Source organism: Meleagris gallopavo, unplaced genomic scaffold, assembly GCF_905368555.1.
Source record: "Meleagris gallopavo unplaced genomic scaffold, MGAL_WU_HG_1.1 scaffold_6, whole genome shotgun sequence".
NCBI classification, from domain to species: Eukaryota; Metazoa; Chordata; class Aves; order Galliformes; family Phasianidae; genus Meleagris; species Meleagris gallopavo.
In genome coordinates, this window is record NW_028147020.1 from 194,686 (window position 1) to 217,600 (window position 22,915).

At 52.2% G+C, this 22,915-nt stretch overlaps 1 protein-coding gene, 1 non-coding gene and 1 pseudogene across 2 annotated transcripts in view; all 3 read left to right on the forward strand.

Annotated features, from left to right (window-relative positions):
• Positions 1-22,915, forward strand: part of LOC104917040 (ATP-dependent chromatin remodeler CHD8-like) — a 91,977-nt gene that overhangs the window by 59,821 nt on the left and 9,241 nt on the right. Inside the window, 8 exon segments of the mRNA XM_085215144.1 lie at positions 1,561-1,796; positions 7,068-7,267; positions 7,365-7,521; positions 10,974-11,063; positions 13,798-13,901; positions 14,011-14,125; positions 20,089-20,164; positions 20,258-20,312. Of these exon segments, the coding sequence (XP_085071270.1) occupies positions 1,561-1,796; positions 7,068-7,267; positions 7,365-7,521; positions 10,974-11,063; positions 13,798-13,901; positions 14,011-14,125; positions 20,089-20,164; positions 20,258-20,312 (1,033 nt within the window).
• LOC146541991 (uncharacterized) lies at positions 9,514-10,869 on the forward strand (annotated as a pseudogene).
• LOC116217684 (small nucleolar RNA U6-53/MBII-28) lies at positions 19,897-19,979 on the forward strand. The gene has a single exon (XR_004162375.1). It is a non-coding gene; the product is annotated as a small nucleolar RNA U6-53/MBII-28 (small nucleolar RNA).

The following is a 22,915-nucleotide window of genomic DNA, read 5'->3' on the forward strand; positions in this document are numbered from 1 at the left end:
AGGAGGAGGTGGGGGTGATAAGGAGGACATAAGGATGATAAGGAGGAGATGGGGGTGATAAGGAGGACAGGGAGGTGATAAGGAGGAGGCAGAGGTGATAAGGAGGAGGTGGAGGGGATAAGGAGGACGGGGAGGTGATAAGGAGGACATAAGGATGATGAGGAGGAGGTGGAGGTGATAAGGAGGAGGTGGAGGTGATAAGGAGGACGTAGAGGTGATAAGGAGGACATAAGGATGATGAGGAGGAGGTGGGGGTGATAAGGAGGAGGTGGGGGTGATAAGGAGGAGATGGGGGTGATAAGGAGGAGGTGGGGGTGATAAGGAGCACCCGAAGGTGATAAGGAGGACGGGGAGGTGATAAGGAGGACGGGGAGGTGATAAGGAGGACATAAGGATGATGAGGAGGAGGTGGGGGTGATAAGGAGGTGGTGGGGGTGATAAGGAGGAGATGGGGGTGATAAGGAGGAGATGGGGGTGATAAGGAGGAGATGGGGGTGATAAGGAGGAGATGGGGGTGATAAGGAGGACATAAGGATGATAAGGAAGAGGTGGAGGTGATAAGGAGGAGGTGGGGGTGATAAGGAGGAGGTGGGGGTGATAAAGAGGAGGTGGGGGTGATGAGGAGGACATAAGGATGATGAGGAGGACAGGGAGGTGATAAGGAGGAGGTGGGGGTGATAAGGAGGAGGTGGAGGTGATAAGGAGGACGGGGAGGTGATAAGGAGGAGGTGGGGGTGATAAGGAGGACATAAGGATGATAAGGAGGAGGTGGAGGTGATAAGGAGGAGGTGGAGGTGATAAGGAGGAGGTGGAGGTGATAAGGAGGACATAAGGATGATAAGGAGGAGGTGGGGGTGATAAGGAGGAGGTGGAGGTGATAAGGAGGACATAAGGATGATGAGGAGGACGCGGAGGTGATGAGGAGGACGTGGAGGTGATGAGGAGGTGGTGGAGGTGATAAGGAGGAGGTGGAGGTGATAAGGAGGAGGTGGAGGTGATAAGGAGGACATAAGGATGATGAGGAGGACGTGGAGGTGATAAGGAGGAGGTGGAGGTGATAAGGAGGACGGGGAGGTGATAAGGAGGAGGTGGAGGTGATAAGGAGCCCACAGAGGTGATAAGGAGGATGGGGAGGTGATAAGGAGGAGGTGGAGGGGATAAGGAGGGCGTGGAGGTGATATGGAGGAGGTGGGGGTAATGAGGGGCACGTGGAGGTGATAAGGGGCACATAAAGGTGATAAGGGGCACGTGGAGGTGATAAGGGGCACGTGGAGGTGATAAGGGGCACGTGGAGGTGATAAGGGGCACGTGGAGGTGATAAGGGGCACGTGGAGGTGATAAGGGGCACGCGGAGGTGATAAGGGGCACGTGGAGGTGATAAGGGGCACACGGAGGTGATAAGGGGCCCACGGCGGTGATAAGGGCCACACAGAGATGCTAATTAAAGATACTAACGAGCTCCTGGAGGCGCTGAGGAGCACCTGGAGGTGCTTAGGACTCCTGCAGCTGCTGATCCTCCCACTCTGGCCTCCGCTTCCCCCCACCCCAAACCCCCCGTAGAACAACCTGGTGATCGACACGCCGCGCGTCCGCAAGCAGACGAGGCACTTCAGCACGTTGAGGGACGACGACCTGGTGGAGTTTTCCGACCTGGAGAGCGAGGATGAGGAGAAACCGAGAGCCAGGAGGCACGACAGGCAGCAGCAACAGCAGCAACAGCAACAGCAGCCCCACATCCTGCATCCCTACGGCCGCACCGACTGCTTCCGCGTGGAAAAGCATCTCCTGGTTTTCGGGTGGGTCCCCAGCTGGGGCTGATTTTGGGGTGAAAAGCATAAAAAATGAGGAGTGGGGAGGTGAAAGAGGCGCCGTTGGTGGGTTTGGGGGGCGGTCATGAAATTGAGGTGGGGGGTGGAGGGGTTGGGGAATGGGGTGGGAGATGTTTTGGGGCCGAACGTGAGCGCGTGTTGGGGGAAAAGTGCCATTTTGAGACGTTTTGGTGCCAGCCAGGAAGAAATTTTGGGGGAAAAATACGATTTTGAGCCGTTTTGGTGCCAGCCAGGAGGAAATTCTGGGGTAAAAATACGATTTTGAGCCATTTTGGTGCTAGCCAGGAGGAAATTCTGGGGTAAAAATACGATTTTCAGACGTTTTGGTGCCAACCAGGAGCAAATTTTGGGGGAAAAAAGCTATTTTGAGCCATTTTGGTGCCAACCATGAGCAAAATTTTGGGGTAAAAATACGATTTTGAGACGTTTTGGTGCCAACCATGAGCAAAATTTTGGGGGTTAAAATACGATTTTGAGCCATTTTGGTGCCACTCAGGAGCCAAATTTTGGGGGTAAAAATACAATTTTGAGCCGTTTTGGTGCCAGCCAGGAGCAAATTTTGGGGGAAAATACGATTTTGAGCCGTTTTGGTGCCAACCAGGAGCAAATTTTGGGGGAAAAATACGATTTTGAGACGTTTTGGTGCCAGCCAGGAGCAAAATTTGGGAGAAAAAAGCCATTTTGAGCCATTTTGGTGCCATCCAGGAGCCAAATTTTGGGGGAAAATACGATTTTGAGACGTTTTGGTGCCAGCCAGGAGCAAATTTGGGGGAAAAAAGCCATTTTGAGCCATTTTGGTGCCACTCAGGAGCCAAATTTTGGGGGTAAAAATACAATTTTGAGCCGTTTTGGTGCCAACCAGGAGCAAATTTTGGGGTAAAAATACGATTTTGAGACGTTTTGGTGCCAACCAGGAGCAAATTTTGGGGTAAAAATACGATTTTGAGCCGTTTTGGTGCCAGCCAGGAGCCAAATTTTGGGGGAAAATACGATTTTGAGACGTTTTGGTGCCATCCAGGAGCCAAATTTTGGGGGAAAATACGATTTTGAGCCGTTTTGGTGCCAGCCAGGAGCCAAATTTTGGGGGAAAATACGATTTTGAGACGTTTTGGTGCCAACCATGAGCAAAATTTGGGGGAAAAGCCGTTTTGGTGCCAGCCAGGAGCAAAATTTTGGGGTAAAAATACGATTTTGAGACGTTTTGGTGCCATCCAGGAGCAAATTTTGGGGAAAAAAGCCATTTTGAGCCATTTTGGTGCCAGCCAGGAGGAAATTCTGGGGGAAAAGTACCATTTTGAGCCGTTTTGGTGCCAACCAGGAGCAAAATTTTGAGGTAAAAATACGATTTTGAGCCGTTTTGGTGCCAGCCAGGAGCAAATTTGGGGGAAAAAAGCCATTTTGAGCCATTTTGGTGCCAACCATGAGCCAAATTTTGTGGGGCCGCCGCCATTTTGAGCCGTTTTGGTGCCAACCATGAGCAAATTTTGGGGAAAAAAGCCATTTTGAGCCATTTTGATGCCAACCATGAGCCAAATTTTGTGGGGCCGCCGCCATTTTGAGCCATTTTGGTGCCAACCATGAGCCAAATTTTGTGGGGCCGCCGCCATTTTGAACCATTTTGGTGCCAACCATGAGCCAAATTTTGTGGGGCCGCCGCCATTTTGAACCGTTTTGATGCCAACCAGGAGCAAATTCGGGGGAAAAAAGCCATTTTGAGTCATTTTGATGCCAACCATGAGCAAAATTGTGGGGGAAAATACAATTTTGAGCCATTTTGTTGCCAACCATGAGCCAAATTTTGAGGTTAAAATACAATTTTGAGCCATTTTGGTGCCAACCTTGAGCAAATTTTGGGGGAAAAAAAGCCATTTTGAGCCATTTTGGTGCCACTCAGGAGCCAAATTTTGGGGGTTAAAATACGATTTTGAGATGTTTTGGTGCCAACCATGAGCAAAATTTGGGGGAAAAGCCGTTTTGGTGCCAGCCAGGAGCAAAATTTTGGGGTAAAAATACGATTTTGAGACGTTTTGGTGCCATCCAGGAGCAAATTTTGGGGGAAAAATACGATTTTGAGACGTTTTGGTGCCAACCATGAGCAAATTTTGGGGTAAAAATACAATTTTGAGCTGTTTTGGTGCCAACCATGAGCAAAATTTTGGGGTAAAAATACGATTTTGAGCCATTTTGGTGCCAGCCAGGAGCCAAATTTTGGGGGAAAATACGATTTTGAGCCGTTTTGGTGCCAACCAGGAGCAAAATTTGGGGGTTAAAATACGATTTTGAGCCGTTTTGATGCCAACCATGAGCCAAATTTTGGGGGAAAAAGCCATTTTGAGTCATTTTGATGCCAACCATGACCAAAATTTTGGGGGAAAAATACGATTTTGAGCCGTTTTGGTGCCAGCCAGGAGCCAAATTTTGGGGGAAAATACGATTTTGAGCCATTTTGGTGCCAACCAGGAGCAAATTTGGGGGAAAAATACGATTTTGAGCCGTTTTGGTGCCAGCCAGGAAGAAATTCTGGGGTAAAAATACGATTTTGAGCCATTTTGGTGCCAACCAGGAGCCAAATTTTGGGGGTAAAAATACAATTTTGAGCCATTTTGGTGCCAGCCAGGAGCAAATTTTGGGGGAAAAAAGCTATTTTGAGCCATTTTGGTGCCAACCATGAGCAAAATTTTGGGGTAAAAATACGATTTTGAGACGTTTTGGTGCCAACCAGGAGCAAAATTTGGGGGAAAAGCCATTTTGGTGCCAACCATGAGCAAATTTTGGGGTTAAAATACGATTTTGAGCCATTTTGGTGCCACTCAGGAGCCAAATTTTGGGGGTAAAAATACAATTTTGAGACGTTTTGGTGCCAGCCAGGAGCAAATTTTGGGGTAAAAATACGATTTTGAGCCGTTTTGGTGCCAGCCAGGAGCAAATTTTGGGGTAAAAATACGATTTTCAGACGTTTTGGTGCCAGCCAGGAGCCAAATTTTGGGGGAAAATACGATTTTGAGCCGTTTTGGTGCCAGCCAGGAGCAAAATTTTGGGGGAAAAATACGATTTTGAGATGTTTTGGTGCCAGCCAGGAGCAAAATTTGGGAGAAAAAAGCTATTTTGAGCCATTTTGGTGCCAGCCAGGAGCAAAATTTTGGGGGAAAATACGATTTTGAGACGTTTTGGTGCCAGCCAGGAGCAAATTTTGGGGGAAAATACGATTTTGAGCCGTTTTGGTGCCAACCATGAGCAAAATTTGGGGGAAAAAAGCCATTTTGAGCCATTTTGGTGCCACTCAGGAGCCAAATTTTGGGGGAAAATACGATTTTGAGCCATTTTGGTGCCAGCCAGGAGCAAATTTGGGGGAAAAAAGCCATTTTGAGCCATTTTGGTGCCACTCAGGAGCCAAATTTTGGGGGTAAAAATACAATTTTGAGCCGTTTTGGTGCCAACCAGGAGAAAATTTTGGGGTAAAAATACGATTTTGAGACGATTTTGTGCCAACCAGAAGCAAATTTTGGGGTAAACAAACGATTTTGAGCCGTTTTGGTGCCAGCCAGTAGCCAAATTTTGGGGAAAATACGATTTTGAGACGTTTTGGTGCCATCCAGGAGCCAAATTTTGGGGGAAAATACGATTTTGAGCCGTTTTGGGTCCAGCTAGGAGCCAAATTTTGGGGCAAAATACGATTTTGAGACGTTTTGGTGCCAACCATGAGCAAAAATTTGGGGAAAAGCCGTTTTGGTGCCAGCCAGGAGCAAAATTTTGGGGTAAAAATACGATTTTGAGACATTTTGGTGCCATCCAGGAGCAAATTTTGGGAAAAAAAGCCATTTTGAGCCATTTTGGTGCCAGCCAGGAGGAAATTCTGGGGGAAAAGTACCATTTTGAGCCGTTTTGGTGCCAACCTGGAGCAAAATTTTGAGGTAAAAATACGATTTTGAGCCGTTTTGGTGCCAGCCAGGAGCAAATTTGGTGGAAAAAAGCCATTTTGAGCCATTTTGGTGCCAACCATGAGCCAAATTTTGTTGGGCCGCCGCCATTTTGAGCCGTTTTGGTGCCAACCATGAGCAAATTTTGGGGTAAAAAAAGCCATTTTGAGCCATTTTGGATGCCAACCATGAGCCAAATTTTGTGGGGCCGCCGCCATTTTGAAACATTTTGGTGCCAACCATGAGCCAAATTTTGTGGGGCCGCCGCCATTTTGAACCGTTTTGATGCCAACCAGGAGCAAATTTCGGGGAAAAAAAGCCATTTTGAGTCATTTTGATGCCAACCATGAGCAAATTTGTGGGGGAAAATACAATTTTGAGCCATTTTGTTGCCAACCATGAGCCAAATTTTGAGGTTAAAATACAATTTTGAGCCATTTTGGTGCCAACCTTGAGCAAATTTTGGGGAAAAAAAGCCATTTTGAGCCATTTTGGTGCCAACCAGGAGGAAATTTTGGGGTAAAACTACAATTTTGAACCACTTTGTTGCCAACCAGGAGCCAAATTTTGGAGTAAAAATACAATTTTGAGCCATTTTGGTGCCAACCATGAGCCAAATTTTGTGGGGCCGCCGCCATTTTGAGCCGTTTTGATGCCAACCATGAGCAAAATTGTGGGGGAAAAAGCCATTTTGAGTCATTTTGATGCCAACCATGACCAAAATTTTGGGGGAAAAATCCATTTTGAGCCATTTTGGTGCCAACCATGCGCCAAATTTTGTGGGGCCGCCGCCATTTTGAGCCATTTTGGTGCCAACCATGAGCCAAATTTTGTGGGGCCGCCGCCATTTTGAGCCGTTTTGGTGCCAACCATGAGCAAATTTTGGAGTAAAAATACAATTTTGAGTCATTTTGGTGCCAACCATGAGCAAAATTCTGGGGAAAAAAGCCATTTTGAGCCATTTTGATGCTGATCATGAGAAAATAATTGGGAAAAAGTCCATTTTGAGCCGTTTTGGTGCCAACCATGCGCCAAATTTTGTGGGGCCGACGCCATTTTGAGCCGTTTTGATGCCAACCATGAGCCAAATTTTGGGGGAAAAAGCCATTTTGAGTCATTTTGATGCCAACCATGACCAAAATTTTGGGGGAAAAATCCATTTTGAGCCATTTTGGTGCCAACCATGCGCCAAATTTTGTGGGGCCGCCGCCATTTTGAGCCGTTTTGATGCCAACCACGAGCCAATCGGGAAGGACGTCGGGTTTTTTCGGGCTCCCCCTGTGCCCACCCCCCTCACTCCCACCCTTTCCTCCCCCCATAGCTGGGGTCGCTGGCGGGAAATCCTCTCCCACGGCCGCTTCAAACGTCGCCTTTCGGAACGGGACGTGGAAACCATCTGCAGGGCCATCTTGGTTTACTGCCTCCTCCATTACCGCGGCGACGAGAGCATCAAGGCCTTCATTTGGGATCTCATCAGCCCTAACGAGAACGGCAAGGCCAAGGAGCTCCAAAATCACTCGGGTGAGGCTCTGGATGCGCCGCCAAACAGGTGGGGACCCTCCGGGGTCCCCGGTTGACATCTTTTTTTTTTTTTTTTTTTTCTTCTCCATCCCTCCAGGTCTCTCCATCCCGGTCCCTCGGGGTCGTAAAGGGAAAAAGGTGAAATCCCAAAACGCTTTCGAGGTCCACAAAGCGGAGTGGATCCGTAAATACAACCCCGAGGCGCTGTTCCAGGACGAGAGCTACAAGAAACACCTCAAGCATCAGTGCAACAAGTGAGCGCGGGGAAATCCCAAAATCCCCAAATCCCAAATCCCACCCCCGAATCCCCGTTTCTCACGCCTTCGGTCTTTGGGGTCCGGTCGCGGGATCCTTTTGTCTTGGGGTCCCGATATCCGTTGGGGTTTTTATTTGTTTTCCTTGGTAGAACCCAAAATTTGATGGGGTTTCTCCTTGGGGTCCCATTATCTGTTGGGTTTTCTCCTTGGGGTCCCATTATTTGTAGGGTTTCGTCTTTGGGATCCCATTATCTGTTGGGTTTTCTCCTTGGGGTCCCGTTATTTTTAGGGTTTTCTCTTTGGGATCCCATTATCTGTTGGGTTTTCTCCTTGGGATTCCATTATCTGTTGGGTTTTCTCTTTGGGGTCCCATTATCTATAGGGTTTTCTCTTTGGGATTCCATTATCTGTAGGGTTTCGTCTTTGGGATCCCATTATTTGTTGGGTTTTCTCTTTGGGATTCCATTATTTGTTGGGTTTTCTCCTTGGGGTCCCATTATTTGTAGGGTTTTCTCTTTGGGATTCCATTATCTGTAGGGTTTCGTCTTTGGGATCCCATTATCTGTTGGGTTTTCTCCTTGGGGTCCCATTATCTGTAGGTTTTTCTCTTTGGGGTCCCATTATCTGTAGGGTTTCGTCTTTGGGATCCCATTATCTGTTGGGTTTTCTCCTTGGGGTCCCATTATTTGTTGGGTTTTCTCCTTGGGGTCCCATTATTTGTAGGGTTTTCTCTTTGGGGTCCCGTTATCTGTAGGGTTTTCTCTTTGGGATTCCATTACCTGTTGGGTTTTCTCCTTGGGATCCTTATCTTTTAGGGTTTTCTCTTTGGGTCCCATTATTTGTAGGGTTTTCTCTTTGGGATCCCGTTATCTGTAGGGTTTTCTCTTTGGGATTCCATTACCTGTTGGGTTTCTCCTTGGGGTCCCGTTATCTGTAGGGTTTTCTCTTTGGGGTCCCATTATCTGTAGGGTTTTCTCTTTGGGATCCCATTATCTGTAGGGTTTTCTCTTTGGGGTCCCATTATCTGTAGGGTTTTCTCCTTGGGGTCCTATTATTTGTTGGGTTTTCTCTTTGGGGTCCCATTATTTGTTGGGTTTTCTCCTTGGGGTCCCATTATTTGTAGGGTTTTCTCCTTTGGGTCCCATTATTTGTTGGGTTTTCTCCTTGGGGTCCCATTATTTGTAGGGTTTTCTCCTTGGGGTCCCATTATTTGTTGGGTTTTCTCTTTGGGGTCCCATTATCTGTAGGGTTTCGTCTTTGGGATCCCATTATCTGTTGGGTTTTCTCTTTGGGATTCCATTATCTGTAGGGTTTCGTCTTTGGGATCCCATTATCTGTTGGGTTTTCTCTTTGGGATCCCATTATCTGTTGGGTTTTCTCCTTGGGGTCCCATTATCTATAGGGTTTTCTCTTTGGGATTCCCATTATCTGTAGGGTTTTCTCCTTGGGGTCCCATTATCTGTAGGGTTTTCTCTTTGGGTCCCATTATCTGTAGTGTTTTCTCCTTGGGATCCCATTATCTGTAGGGTTTCTCTTTGGGATCCCATTATCTGTAGGGTTTTCTCTTTGGGGTCCCATTATCTGTAGGGTTTTCTCTTTGGGATTCCATTATCTGTTGGGTTTTCTCTTTGGGGTCCCATTATCTGTTGGGTTTTCTCCTTGGGATCCCATTATTTGTTGGGTTTTCTCTTTGGGGTTCCATTATTTGTAGGGTTTTCTCTTTGGGATTCCCATTATCTGTTGGGTTTTCTCTTTGGGGTCCCATTATCTGTAGGGTTTTCTCCTTGGGGTCCCATTATTTGTTGGGTTTTCTCTTTGGGATCCCATTATTTGTTGGGTTTTCTCCTTGGGGTCCCATTATTTGTTGGGTTTTCTCCTTGGGGTCCCATTATCTGTAGGGTTTTCTCTTTGGGATTCCATTATCTGTTGGGTTTTCTCTTTGGGGTCCCATTATTTGTAGGGTTTTCTCCTTGGGGTCCCATTATCTGTATGGTTTTCTCTTTGGGGTCCCATTATTTGTTGGGTTTTCTCCTTGGGATCCCATTATTTGTTGGGTTTTCTCTTTGGGGTCCCATTATCTGTTGGGTTTTCCTCTTGGGTTCCATTATCTGTAGGGTTTTCTGCTTGGGATCCCATTATCTGTTTGTTGTTGGATCTTATCTCTTAGGGTTTCTTTTGGGTCCCATTATTTTAGGGTTTTCTCTTGGATTCCTTATTCTGTTGGGTTTTCTCTTTGGGATCCCTCTATTTGGGTTTTCTCTTTGGGTCCCATATCTCGGGTTTTTCTCTTGGGATCCCATTCTATTGGGTTTCCTCTCTTGGGATCCCCATCTATTTTGGGTTTTCCTTTTGGGATCCCTTCTATTTTGGGTTTTCTCTTTGGGATTCCCTTCTATTTTGGGTTTTCCTTTTGGGATCCCCTTCTATTTTGGGTTTTCCTTTTGGGATCCCATTCTATTTTGTGTTTCCTACTTGGGATCCCCTTCTATTTTGGGTTTTCCTTTTGGGATCCCCTTCTATTTTGGGTTTTCTCTTTAGGATCCCCTTCTATTTTGGGTTTTCCTTTTGGGATCCCCTTCTATTTTGGGTTTTCCTTTTGGGATCCCCTTCTATTTTGGTTTTTCCTACATGGGATCCCCTTCTATTTTGGGTTTTCCTTTTGGGATCCCCTTCTATTTTGGGTTTTCCTTTTGGGATCCCCTTCTATTTTGGGTTTTCCTTTTGGGATCCCCTTCTATTTTGGGTTTTCCTTTTGGGATCCCCTTCTATTTTGGGTTTTCCTTTTAGGATCCCCTTCTATTTTGGGTTTCCTACACGGGATCCCCTTCTCTTTTGGGTTTCCTACATGGGATCCCCTTCTCTTTTGGGTTTTCCTTTTAGGATCCCCTTCTATTTTGGGTTTTCCTTTTAGGATCCCCTTCTATTTTGAGTTTTCCTTTTGGGATCCCCTTCTATTTTGGGTTTTCCTTTTGGGATCCCCTTCTATTTTGGGTTTTCCTTTTGGGATCCCCTTCTATTTTGGGTTTTCCTTTTGGGATCCCCTTCTATTTTGGGTTTTCCTTTTGGGATCCCCTTCTATTTTGGGTTTTCCTTTTAGGATCCCCTTCTATTTTGGGTTTCTTACACGGGATCCCCTTCTCTTTTGGGTTTCCTACATGGGATCCCCTTCTCTTTTGGGTTTTCCTTTTAGGATCCCCTTCTATTTTGGGTTTTCCTTTTAGGATCCCCTTCTATTTTGAGTTTTCCTTTTGGGATCCCCTTCTATTTTGGGTTTTCCTTTTAGGATCCCCTTCTATTTTGGGTTTTCCTTTTGGGATCCCCTTCTATTTTGGGTTTTCCTTTTAGGATCCCCTTCTATTTTGGGTTTTCCTTTTAGGATCCCCTTCCCTCTCGGATTTCCTCCTCTTCCCCCCCCCACAACCTTATGGGATTTCTTTTTGGGATCCCAGGGTGCTGCTCCGGGTGCGGATGCTGTATTACCTGCGCCAGGAGGTGATTGGGGACCAGGCTGAGAAGGTTCTGGCGGGGGCCATGGCCAGGTGAGTCCTCCAGCCCCACTTTGGGGTCCTCCAGCCCCACTTTGTGGTCCTCCAGCTCCATTTTGGGGTCCTCCAGCCCCACTTTGGGGTCCTCCAGACCCATTTTGAGGTCCTCCAGGTTCATTTGGGTTTCTCCAGCCCCACATTTTGGTCCTCCAGCCCCACATTGTGGTCCTCCAGCTCCATTTTGGGGTCCTCCAGCCCCATTTTGGGATCCTCCAGTCCCATTTTGAGGTCCTCCCGCTCCATTTTGGGGTCCTCCAGCCCCATTTTGGGTTCTTCCAGCTCCATTTTGAGTCCTCCAGCCCCACTTTGTGGTCCTCCAGACCCATTTTGAGGTCCTCCAGGTTCATTTGGGTTTCTCCAGCCCCACATTTTGGTCCTCCAGCCCCACATTGTGGTCCTCCAGCTCCATTTTGGGGTCCTCCAGCCCCATTTTGGGATCCTCCAGTCCCATTTTGAGGTCCTCCCGCTCCATTTTGGGGTCCTCCAGCCCCATTTTGGGTTCTTCCAGCTCCATTTTGAGTCCTCCAGCCCCACTTTGTGGTCCTCCAGCTCCATTTTGGGGTCCTCCAGCCCCATTTTGGGTTCTTCCAGCTCCATTTTGAGTCCTCCAGCCCCACTTTGTGGTCCTCCAGCTCCATTTTGGGGTCCTCCAGCCCCATTTTGAGGTCCTCCAGCTCCATTTTGGGGTCCTCCAGCTCCATTTTGGGGCCCTCCAGCCCAATTTTGGGGTCCTCCAGCCCCATTTTGAGGTCCTCCAACCTAATTTTGAGGTCCTCCAGCCCCATTTTGAGTCCTCCAATCCCACTTTGAGTTCCTCTAGCCCCATTTTGACCCCCTCCAGCCCCATTTCCAAGTCCTCCAGCCCCATTTCCAAGTCCTCCAGCCCCATTTCCAAGTCCTCCAACCCCATTTCCAAGTCCTCCAGCCCCATTTCCAAGTCCTCCAGCCCCATTATGATCCCCTCCAGCCCCATTTTGACCCCCTCCAACCCCATTTTGACCCCTCCAACCCCATTTCCAAGTCCTCCAGCCCCATTTCCAAGTCCTCCAGCCCCATTTTGACCCCCTCCAGCCCCATTTCCAAGTCCTCCAGCCCCATTTTGACCCCCTCCAACCCCATTTCCAAGTCCTCCAGCCCCATTTCCAATTCCTCCAGCCCCATTTCCAAGTCCTCCAGCCCCATTTCCAAGTCCTCCAGCCCCATTTTGACCCCCTCCTCCACCCATTTCCACGTCCTCCAGCCCCATTTCCACGTCCTCCAGCCCCATTTCCAAGTCCTCCAGCCCCATTTTGATCCCCTCCAACCCCATTTCCAAGTCCTCCAGCCCCATTTCCAAGTCCTCCAGCCCCATTTTGACCCCCTCCAACCCCATTTCCAAGTCCTCCAGCCCCATTTCTGAGTCCTCCAGCCCCATTTCCACGTCCTCCAGCCCCATTTCCAAGTCCTCCAGCCCCATTTCCAAGTCCTCCAGCCCCATTTCCAAGTCCTCCAGCCCCATTTTGAGTCCTCCAGCCCCATTTCCAAGTCCTCCAACCCCATTTCCAAGTCCTCCAGCCCCATTTCCAAGTCCTCCAGCCCCATTTCCAAGTCTTCCAGCCCCATTTCCAAGTCCTCCAGCCCCATTTCCAAGTCCTCCAGCCCCATTTTGACCCCCTCCAGCCCCATTTCCAAGTCCTCCAGCCCCATTTCCAAGTCCTCCAGCCCCATTTTGACCCCCTCCAAACCCCATTTCCAAGTCCTCCAGCCCCATTTCCAAGTCCTCCAGCCCCATTTCCAAGTCTTCCAGCCCCATTTCCAAGTCCTCCAGCCCCATTTTGACCCCCTCCAGCCCCATTTCCAAGTCCTCCAGCCCCATTTCCAAGTCCTCCAGCCCCATTTTGACCCCCTCCAAACCCCATTTCCAAGTCCTCCAGCCCCATTTTGAGTCCTCCAGCCCCATTTCCAAGTCCTCCAGCCCCATTTCCAAGTCCTCCAGCCCCATTTCCAAGTCCTCCAGCCCCATTTTGAGTCCTCCAGCCCCATTTCCAAGTCCTCCAACCCCATTTCCAAGTCCTCCAACCCCATTTCCAAGTCCTCCAACCCCATTTCCAAGTCCTCCAACCCCATTTCCAAGTCCTCCAGCCCCATTTCCAAGTCCTCCAGCCCCATTTTGACCCCCTCCAACCCCATTTCCAAGTCCTCCAGCCCCATTTCCAAGTCCTCCAGCCCCATTTCCAAGTCCTCCAGCCCCATTTCCAAGTCCTCCAGCCCCATTTCCAAGTCCTCCAGCCCCATTTTGACCCCCTCCAACCCCATTTTGACCCCTCCAACCCCATTTCCAAGTCCTCCAGCCCCATTTCCACGTCCTCCAGCCCCATTTCCAAGTCCTCCAGCCCCATTTTGACTCCCTCCTGCCCCATTTCCAAGTTCTCCAGCCCCATTTTGGGATCCTCCAGCCCCATTTTGAGTCCTCCAATCCCACTTTGAGCTCCTCCAGCCCCATTTTGACCCCCTCCAGCCCCATTTCCAAGTCCTCCAGCCCCATTTTGACCCCCTCCAGCCCCATTTCCAAGTCCTCCAGCCCCATTTTGACCCCCTCCAGCCCCATTTCCAAGTCCTCCAGCCCCATCTCTCCTTCCTCCACCCCCACTTCAGTCTTCCCCCACCCCGCCATGATTTTTCCCCCATAGCCCCCACCCCACTTCCAGGACTCCCACCCCATTTCCCCCCCCCCTTTCCCACCCCACAGCGAGGTCGACATCTGCTTCCCATTGGTGGAACAACTCGAGGTCCCCACAACCTGGTGGGACGCGGAGGCCGACAAATCCCTCCTCATCGGCGTCTTCAAGCACGGTTCGTAGCCCCGATTTTGGGGATTTGGGGTCAAATTCCGGGTTCGAATCCTAGGATTTGGGGTCGGGGACGTAAAGTTGACCCCCTTTGTTTGTTTGTTTTTAAATAGGGTACGAGAAATACAACACCATGAGGGCCGACCCCACGCTCTGCTTCTTGGAGAAAGCTGGGGGGCCGGATGAGAAAGCCATCGCTGCTGAGCAGCGCCTGGACGGCGGCGACGGGTCAGTGGGGGTCCAGACCCCATAGCTGGGACCCCAAACCCATAGCTGGGACCCCAAACCCCATAGCTGGGACCCAAACCCCATAGCTGGGACCTCAAACCCCATAGCTGGGACCCCTGACCCCATAGTTGTGGTCCTGACCCCATAGCTGGGACCCTGACCCCATAGCTGTGGTCCCGACCCCATTGCTGTGACCCCAAACCCCATAGCTGGGACCCTGACCCCATAGCTGGGACCCTGACCCAATAGCTGTGGTCCCGACCCCATAGCTGGGACCTCAAACCCCATAGCTGGGACCCTGAACCCATAGTTGTGGTCCCGACCCCATAGCTGGGACCCCAAAGCCCATAGCTGTGACCCCAAACCGCATAGCTGGGACCCCGACCCCATAGCTGGGACCCCAAACCCCATAGCTGGGACCCTGACCCCATAGCTGGGACCCTGACCCCATAGTTACGGTCCCGACCCCATAGCTGGGACCCTGACCCCATAGTTGTGGTCCCGACCCCATAGCTGGGACCCCAAACCCCATAGCTGGGACCCTGACCCCATAGCTGGGACCCTGACCCATAGTTATGGTCCCGACCCCATAGCTGGGACCCTGACCCCATAGCTGTGGTCCTGACCCCATAGCTGGGACCTCAAACCCCATAGCTGGGACCCTGAACCCATAGTTGTGGTCCCGACCCCATAGCTGGGACCCAAAGCCCATAGCTGTGACCCCAACCGCATAGCTGGGACCCCGACCCCATAGCTGGGACCCCAAACCCCATAGCTGGGACCCTGACCCCATAGCTGGGACCCTGACCCCATAGTTACGGTCCCGACCCCATAGCTGGGACCCTGACCCCATAGTTGTGGTCCCGACCCCATAGCTGGGACCCCAAACCCCATAGCTGGGACCCTGACCCCATAGCTGGGACCCTGACCCAATAGCTTGGTCCTGACCCCATAGCTGGGACCTCAAACCCCATAGCCGTGGTCCCAACCCCATCGCTGGGACCCTGAACCCATAGTTGTGGTCCCGACCCCATAGCTGGGACCCCAAAGCCCATAGCTGTGACCCAAACCGCATAGCTGGGACCTCCGACCCCATAGCTAGGGACCCAACCCCATAGCTGTGGACCCTGACCCCATAGCTGGGACCCTGACCCCATAGTTACGGTCCCGACCCCATAGCTGGGACCCTGACCCCATAGTTGTGGTCCCGACCCCATAGCTGGGACCCTGACCCCATAGCTGGGACCTCAAACCCCATAGCTGGGACCCTGACCCCATAGCTGGGACCCTGACCCCATAGTTTGGTCCTCAGACCCCATAGCTGGGACCCTGACCCCATAGTTGGGTCCCTGACCCCATAGCTGGGACCCCAAACCCCATAGCTGGGACCCTGACCCCATAGCTGGGACCCTGACCCCATAGTTATGGTCCCGACCCCATAGCTGGGACCCTGACCCCATAGTTGTGGTCCCGACCCCATAGCTGGGACCCCAAACTCCATAGCTGGGACCCTGACCCCATAGTTGTGGTCCCGACCCCATAGCTGGGACCCTGACCCCATAGTTGTGACCCCAAAGCCCATACTTGTGGTCCCGACCCCATAGCTGGGACCCCAAACCCCATAGCCGTGGTCCCGACCCCATAGCTGGGACCCTGACCCCATAGCTGGGACCCTGACCCCATAGCTGGGACCCCAAACCCCATAGCTGGGACCCTGACCCCATAGCTGTGACCCTGACCCCATAGCTGTGGTCCTGACCCCATAGCTGGGACCCCAAAGCCCATCGCTGTGGTCCTGACCCCATAGCTGGGACCCCAAACCCCATAGCTGGGACCCTGACCCCATAGCTGGGACCCCAAAGCCCATAGTTGTGGTCCCGACCCCATAGCTGGGACCCTGACCCCATAGCTGTGACCCCAAAGCCCATAGCCGTGGTCCCAACCCCATCGCTGGGACCCTGACCCCATACTTGTGGTCCCGACCCCATAGCTGGGACCCTAAACCCCATAGCTGGGACCCTGACCCCATAGCTGTGGTCCCGACCCCATAGCTGGGACCCTGACCCCATAGTTGTGGTCCCGACCCCATAGCTGTGACCCCAAACCCCATAGCTGGGACCCTGACCCCATAGCTGGGACCCCAAAGCCCACAGCTGGGACCCTGACCCCATAGCTGGGACCCTGACCCCATAGCTGGGACCCTGACCCCATAGCTGGGACCTCAAACCTCATAGCTGGGACCCTGACCCCATAGTTGTGGTCCCGACCCCATAGTTGTGGTCCTGACCCCATAGCTGGGACCCCAAACCCCATAGCTGGGACCCTGACCCCATAGCTGGGACCTCAAACCCCATAGCTGGGACCTCAAACCCCATAGCTGGGACCTCAAACCCCATAGCTGGGACCCTGACCCCATTGCTGGGACCCTGACCCCATAGTTGTGGTCCCGACCCCATAGCTGGGACCCCAAAGCCCATAGCTGTGGTCCCGACCCCATAGCTGGGACCCTGACCCCATAGCTGGGACCCCAAAGCCCATAGCTGTGACCCCAAACCGCATAGCTGGGACCCCGACCCCATAGCTGGGACCCCAAACCCCATAGCCTTGGTCCCGACCCCATAGCTGGGACCCCAAAGCCCATCGCTGTGGTCCCGACCCCATAGCTGGGACCCCAAACTCCATAGCTGGGACCCTGACCCCATAGCTGGGACCCTGACCCCATAGCTGGGACCCTGACCCCATAGTTGTGGTCCTGACCCCATCGCTGGGACCCTGACCCAATAGTTGTGGTCCCGACCCCATCGCTGGGACCCCAAACTCCATAGCTGTGACCCTGACCCCATAGCTGGGACCCTGACCCCATAGCTGGGACCCCAAACTGCATAGCTGGGACTCCAAAGCCCATAGCTGTGACCCCAAACCCCATAGTTGTGGTCCTGACCCCACAGCTGGGACCCTGACCCCATAGCTGGGACCTCAAACCCCATCGCTGGGACCCTGACCCCATAGTTGTGGTCCCGACCCCATAGCTGGGACCCCAAAGCCCATAGCTGTGACCCCAAACCCCATAGCTGTGACCCTGACCCCATAGCTGTGACCCCAAACCCCATAGCTGTGATCCTGACCCCATAGCTGTGACCCCAAACCCCATAGCTGTGATCCTGACCCCATAGCTGTGACCCCAAACCCCATAACTGTGACCCCATACCCCAACGAGTCCCCAACCCTAACGATGTCCCCTGATCCTAATGATGTCCTAATGATGTCCCCAACCCTAACGAGTCCCCAACCCTAACGATGTCCCCCGATCCTAACGATGTCCTAATGAGTCCCCAACCCTAACGAGTCCCCAACCCCAACGAGGTCCCCAACCCTAACGATGTCCCCCGATCCTAATGATGTCCTAATGAGTCCCCAACCCTAACGAGGTCCCCAACCCTAACGAGGTCCCCAACCCTAACGATGTCCCCAACCCTAACGAGGTCCCCAACCCTAACGATGTCCCCCGATCCTAATGATGTCCCCAACCCTAACGATGTCCCCAACCCTAACGATGTCCCCAACCCTAACGATGTCCCCCGATCCTAACGATGTCCTAACGAGTCCCCCAGCCCTAACGATGTCCCCAACCCCAATGATGTCCCCAACCCTAACGAGGTCCCCAACCCTAACGAGGTCCCCAACCCTAACGAGTCCCCAACCCTAACGAGGTCCCCAACCCTAACGAGGTCCCCAACCCTAACGAGGTCCCCAGCCCTAACGATGTCCCCCGATCCTAATGATGTCCTAACGAGGTCCCCAACCCCAACGATGTCCCCAACCCTAACGAGGTCCCCAGCCCTAACGATGTCCCCCGATCCTAATGATGTCCTAATGAGTCCCCAACCCTAACGATGTCCCCAGCCCTAACGAGTCCCCCAGCCCTAACGATGTCCCCCGATCCTAACGATGTCCTAATGAGTCCCCCCACCCCAACAATGTCCCCAACCCTAACGAGGTCCCCAACCCTAACGAGTCCCCAACCCTAACGATGTCCCCAACCCTAACGAGGTCCCCAACCCTAACGAGTCCCCAACCCTAACGAGGTCCCCAACCCTAACGAGTCCCCAACCCTAACGAGGTCCCCAACCCTAACGATGTCCCCAACCCTAACGAGGTCCCCAACCCTAACGATGTCCCCCGATCCTAACGATGTCCTAATGAGTCCCCGGCCCTAACGAGGTCCCCAACCCTAACGATGTCCCCAGCCCTAACGATGTCCCCAACCCTAACAATGTCCCCCGATCCTAATGATGTCCTAACGAGGTCCCCAACCCCAACGATGTCCCCAACCCTAACGATGTCCCCAACCCTAACGAGGTCCCCAACCCCAACGATGTCCCCAACCCCAACGATGTCCCCAACCCTAACGAGTCCCCAACCCTAACGATGTCCCCCGATCCTAACGATGTCCTAATGAGTCCCCCGGCCCTAACGAGGTCCCCAACCCTAACGATGTCCCCAGCCCTAACGATGTCCCCAACCCTAACAATGTCCCCCGATCCTAATGATGTCCTAACGATGTCCCCAACCCCAACGATGTCCCCAACCCTAACGATGTCCCCAACCCTAACGAGGTCCCCAACCCCAACGATGTCCCCAACCCCAACGATGTCCCCAACCCTAACGAGTCCCCAACCCTAACGATGTCCCCCGATCCTAACGATGTCCTAATGAGTCCCCAACCCCAACGATGTCCCCAACCCCAACGATGTCCCCCGATCCTAACGATGTCCTAACGAGTCCCCCAGCCCTAACGATGTCCCCAACCCCAATGATGTCCCCAACCCTAACGAGTCCCCCAACCCTAACGATGTCCTAATGAGTCCCCAACCCCAACGATGTCCCCAACCCTAACGAGTCCCCAGCCCTAACGATGTCCCCAACCCTAACGATGTCCCCTGATCCTAATGATGTCCTAATGATGTCCCCAACCCTAACGAGGTCCCCAACCCTAACGAGGTCCCCAACCCCAACGATGTCCCCAACCCCAACGAGTCCCCAACCCTAACGATGTCCCCCGATCCTAACGATGTCCTAATGAGTCCCCCACCCCCAACAATGTCCCCAACCCTAACGATGTCCCCAACCCTAACGAGTCCCCCGATCCTAATGATCTCTAACGAGGTCCCCAACCCTAACGATGTCCCCAACCCTAACGAGTCCCCCAACCCTAACGATGTCCCCCGATCCTAACGATGTCCTAATGAGTCCCCCGGCCCTAACGAGGTCCCCAACCCTAACGAGTCCCCAACCCTAACGATGTCCCCAACCCTAACGATGTCCTAATGAGTCCCCAGCCCTAACGATGTCCCCAACCCTAACAATGTCCCCCGATCCTAACGATGTCCTAATGAGTCCCCCACCCCCAACAATGTCCCCAACCCTAACGAGGTCCCCAACCCTAACGAGTCCCCAACCCTAACGATGTCCCCAACCCTAACGATGTCCCCAACCCTAACGAGTCCCCAACCCTAACGATGTCCCCCGATCCTAACGATGTCCTAATGAGTCCCCCGGCCCTAACGAGGTCCCCAGCCCTAACGATGTCCCCAACCCTAACGATGTCCCCCGATCCTAACGATGTCCTAATGAGTCCCCCGGCCCCAACGATGTCCCCAACCCTAACGAGGTCCCCAACCCTAACGAGTCCCCAACCCTAACGACGTCCCCCGATCCTAACGATGTCCTAATGAGTCCCCCGGCCCTAACGAGGTCCCTAACGAGGGCGGTGCCGCTGATGAGTGTGCCATGCTAATACCGACCGGCGTTGGCCGGGTTGAGTTGAACCTTATCTCAGGACGTTCTGAGGCACCTCTGTAGGGTCAGGATCCGCTTAATGGGGTCGTTCCCTTTCTCGGGGTCGTTGACCGAGGTTTTGGGGTCGGCGGCGGCGCCGTCGTCCCTTTTGTCCCCCAACCCAGCGTGGATTTCGACAAGGACTGCGAAGACCCCGAATACAAACCCCTCCAAGGGGCGGCGAAGGAGGGGGACGACGAGGTGAGCGGGGAGGGGGGGGCTGACCCTACAACGACCCTACAGCGACCCTACAGCGACCCTACAGCGATCCTGGCGGCCCTTTTGTCCCTACAGAGCGACCCGTTGATGCTGCTGGACGAGGAGATCTCAGTGGTGGATGGGGACGAAGGTAATGGGGTGGGAAGGGTTTGGGGTCTTGGATTTTATGGGGTGGTGGTGAGCCTAAAGGGATGGAGGTGTTCCTTTTGGGGTCTTGGTCTTTATGGGGTGGTGGTGACCCCAATGGGGTGGAGGTGTTCCTATTGGGGTCTCCATCTTTATGGGGTGGAGATGTTCCTATTGGGGTCTTCATCTTTATGGGGTGGAGATGTTCCTTTTGGGGTCTTCGTCTTTATAGGGTGGACATGTTCCTATTGGGGTCTTCATCTTTATGGGGTGGAGATGTTCCTTTTGGGGTCTTCGTGTTTATGGGGTGGAGGTGACCCCAATGGGGTGAACGTGTTCCTTTTGGGGTCTCCATCTTTATGGGGTGGACATGTTCCTATTGGGGTCTCCATCTTTACGGGGTGGACATGTTCCTATTGGGGTCTTGGATTTTATGGGGTGGTGGTGAGCCCAATGGGGTGGAGATGTTCCTATTGGGGTCTTCATCTTTATGGGGTGGAGGTGTTCCTATTGGGGTCTCCATCTTTATGGGGTGGAGGTGTTCCTATTGGGGTCTTCATCTTTATGGGGTGGACATGTTCCTATTGGGATCTCCATCTTTACGGGGTGGAGATGTTCCTATTGGGGTCTTGGTTTTTATGGGGTGGAGGTGACCCCAATGGGGTGGAGATGTTCCTTTTGGGGTCTTGGTCTTTATGGGGTGGTGGTGACCCTAAAGGGATGGAGGTGTTCCTTTTGGGGTCTTGGTCTTTATGGGGTGGTGGTGACCCCAATGGGGTGGAGGTGTTCCTATTGGGGTCTCCATCTTTACGGGGTGGAGGTGACCCCAGTGGGGTGGACATATTCCTTTTGGGGTCTCCATCGTTATAGGGTGGAGATGTTCCTATTGGGGTCTCCATCTTTATGGGGTGGAGGTGACCCCAATGGGGTGGAGATGTTCCTATTGGGGTCTTGGTCTTTATGGGGTGGTGGTGAGCCTAAAGGGATGGAGATGTTCCTGTTGGGGTCTTGGTTTTTATAGGGTGGAGATGTTCCTATTGGGGTCTTCATCTTTATGGGGTGGAGGTGTTCCTATTGGGGTCTTGGTTTTTATGGGGTGGAGGTGACCCCAATGGGGTGGAGGTGTTCCTATTGGGGTCTTCATCTTTGTGGGGTGGACATGTTCCTATTGGGGTCTTCATCTTTATGGGGTGGAGATGTTCCTTTTGGGGTCTTCGTGTTTATGGGGTGGAGGTGACCCCAATGGGGTGAACGTGTTCCTTTTGGGGTCTCCATCTTTATGGGGTGGACATGTTCCTATTGGGGTCTCCATCTTTACGGGGTGGACATGTTCCTATTGGGGTCTTCATCTTTATGGGGTGGATGTGTTCCTATTGGGGTCTCCATCTTTATGGGGTGGAGGTGACCCTAAATGGATGGAGGTGTTCCTTTCGGGGTCTTTATGGGGTGGAGGTGACCCCAGTGGGGTGGAGGTGTTCCTTTTGGGGTCTTGGTTTTTATGGGGTGGAGGTGACCCCAATGGGGTGGAGGTGTTCCTATTGGGGTCTCCATCTTTACGGGGTGGACATGTTCCTATTGGGGTCTTGGTTTTTATGGGGTGGAGGTGACCCCAATGGGGTGGACTTGTTCCTATTGGGGTCTTCATCTTTATGGGGTGGAGGTGACCCCAATGGGGTGGAGGTGTTCCTATTGGGGTCTTGGTTTTTATGGGGTGGAGGTGACCCCAATGGGGTGGAGGTGTTCCTTTTGGGGTCTTCATCTTTATGGGGTGGAGGTGTTCCTATTGGGGTCTTCATCTTTATGGGGTGGAGGTGTTCCTATTGGGGTCTTCATCTTTATGGGGTGGACATGTTCCTATTGGGATCTCCATCTTTACGGGGTGGACATGTTCCTATTGGGGTCTTCATCTTTATGGGGTGGAGGTGACCCCAATGGGGTGGAGGTGTTCCTATTGGGGTCTTGGTTTTTATGGGGTGGAGGTGACCCCAATGGGGTGGAGGTGTTCCTATTGGGGTCTTTGTCTTTATGGGGTGGAGATGTTCCTATTGGGGTCTTCATCTTTACGGGGTGGAGATGTTCCTATTGGGGTCTCCATCTTTATGGGGTGGACATGTTCCTATTGGGGTCTCCATCTTTATGGGGTGGAGATGTTCCTATTGGGGTCTCCATCTTTATGGGGTGGAGGTGACCCCAATGGGGTGGACATGTTCCTATTGGGGTCTTCATCTTTATGGGGTGGAGATGTTCCTATTGGGGTCTCCATCTTTATGGGGTGGAGGTGACCCCAATGGGGTGGAGATGTTCCTTTTGGGGTCTTGGTCTTTATGGGGTGGTGGTGACCCTAAAGGGATGGAGATGTTCCTGTTGGGGTCTTGGTTTTTATGGGGTGGAGATGTTCCTATTGGGGTCTTCATCTTTGTGGGGTGGAGATGTTCCTTTTGGGGTCTTGGTCTTTATAGGGTGGACATGTTCCTATTGGGGTCTTGGTTTTTATGGGGTGGAGGTGACCCCAATGGGGTGGAGGTGTTCCTTTTGGGGTCTTCATCTTTATGGGGAGGGGGTGACCCCAATGGGGTGGACGTGTTCCTATTGGGGTCTTGGTTTTTA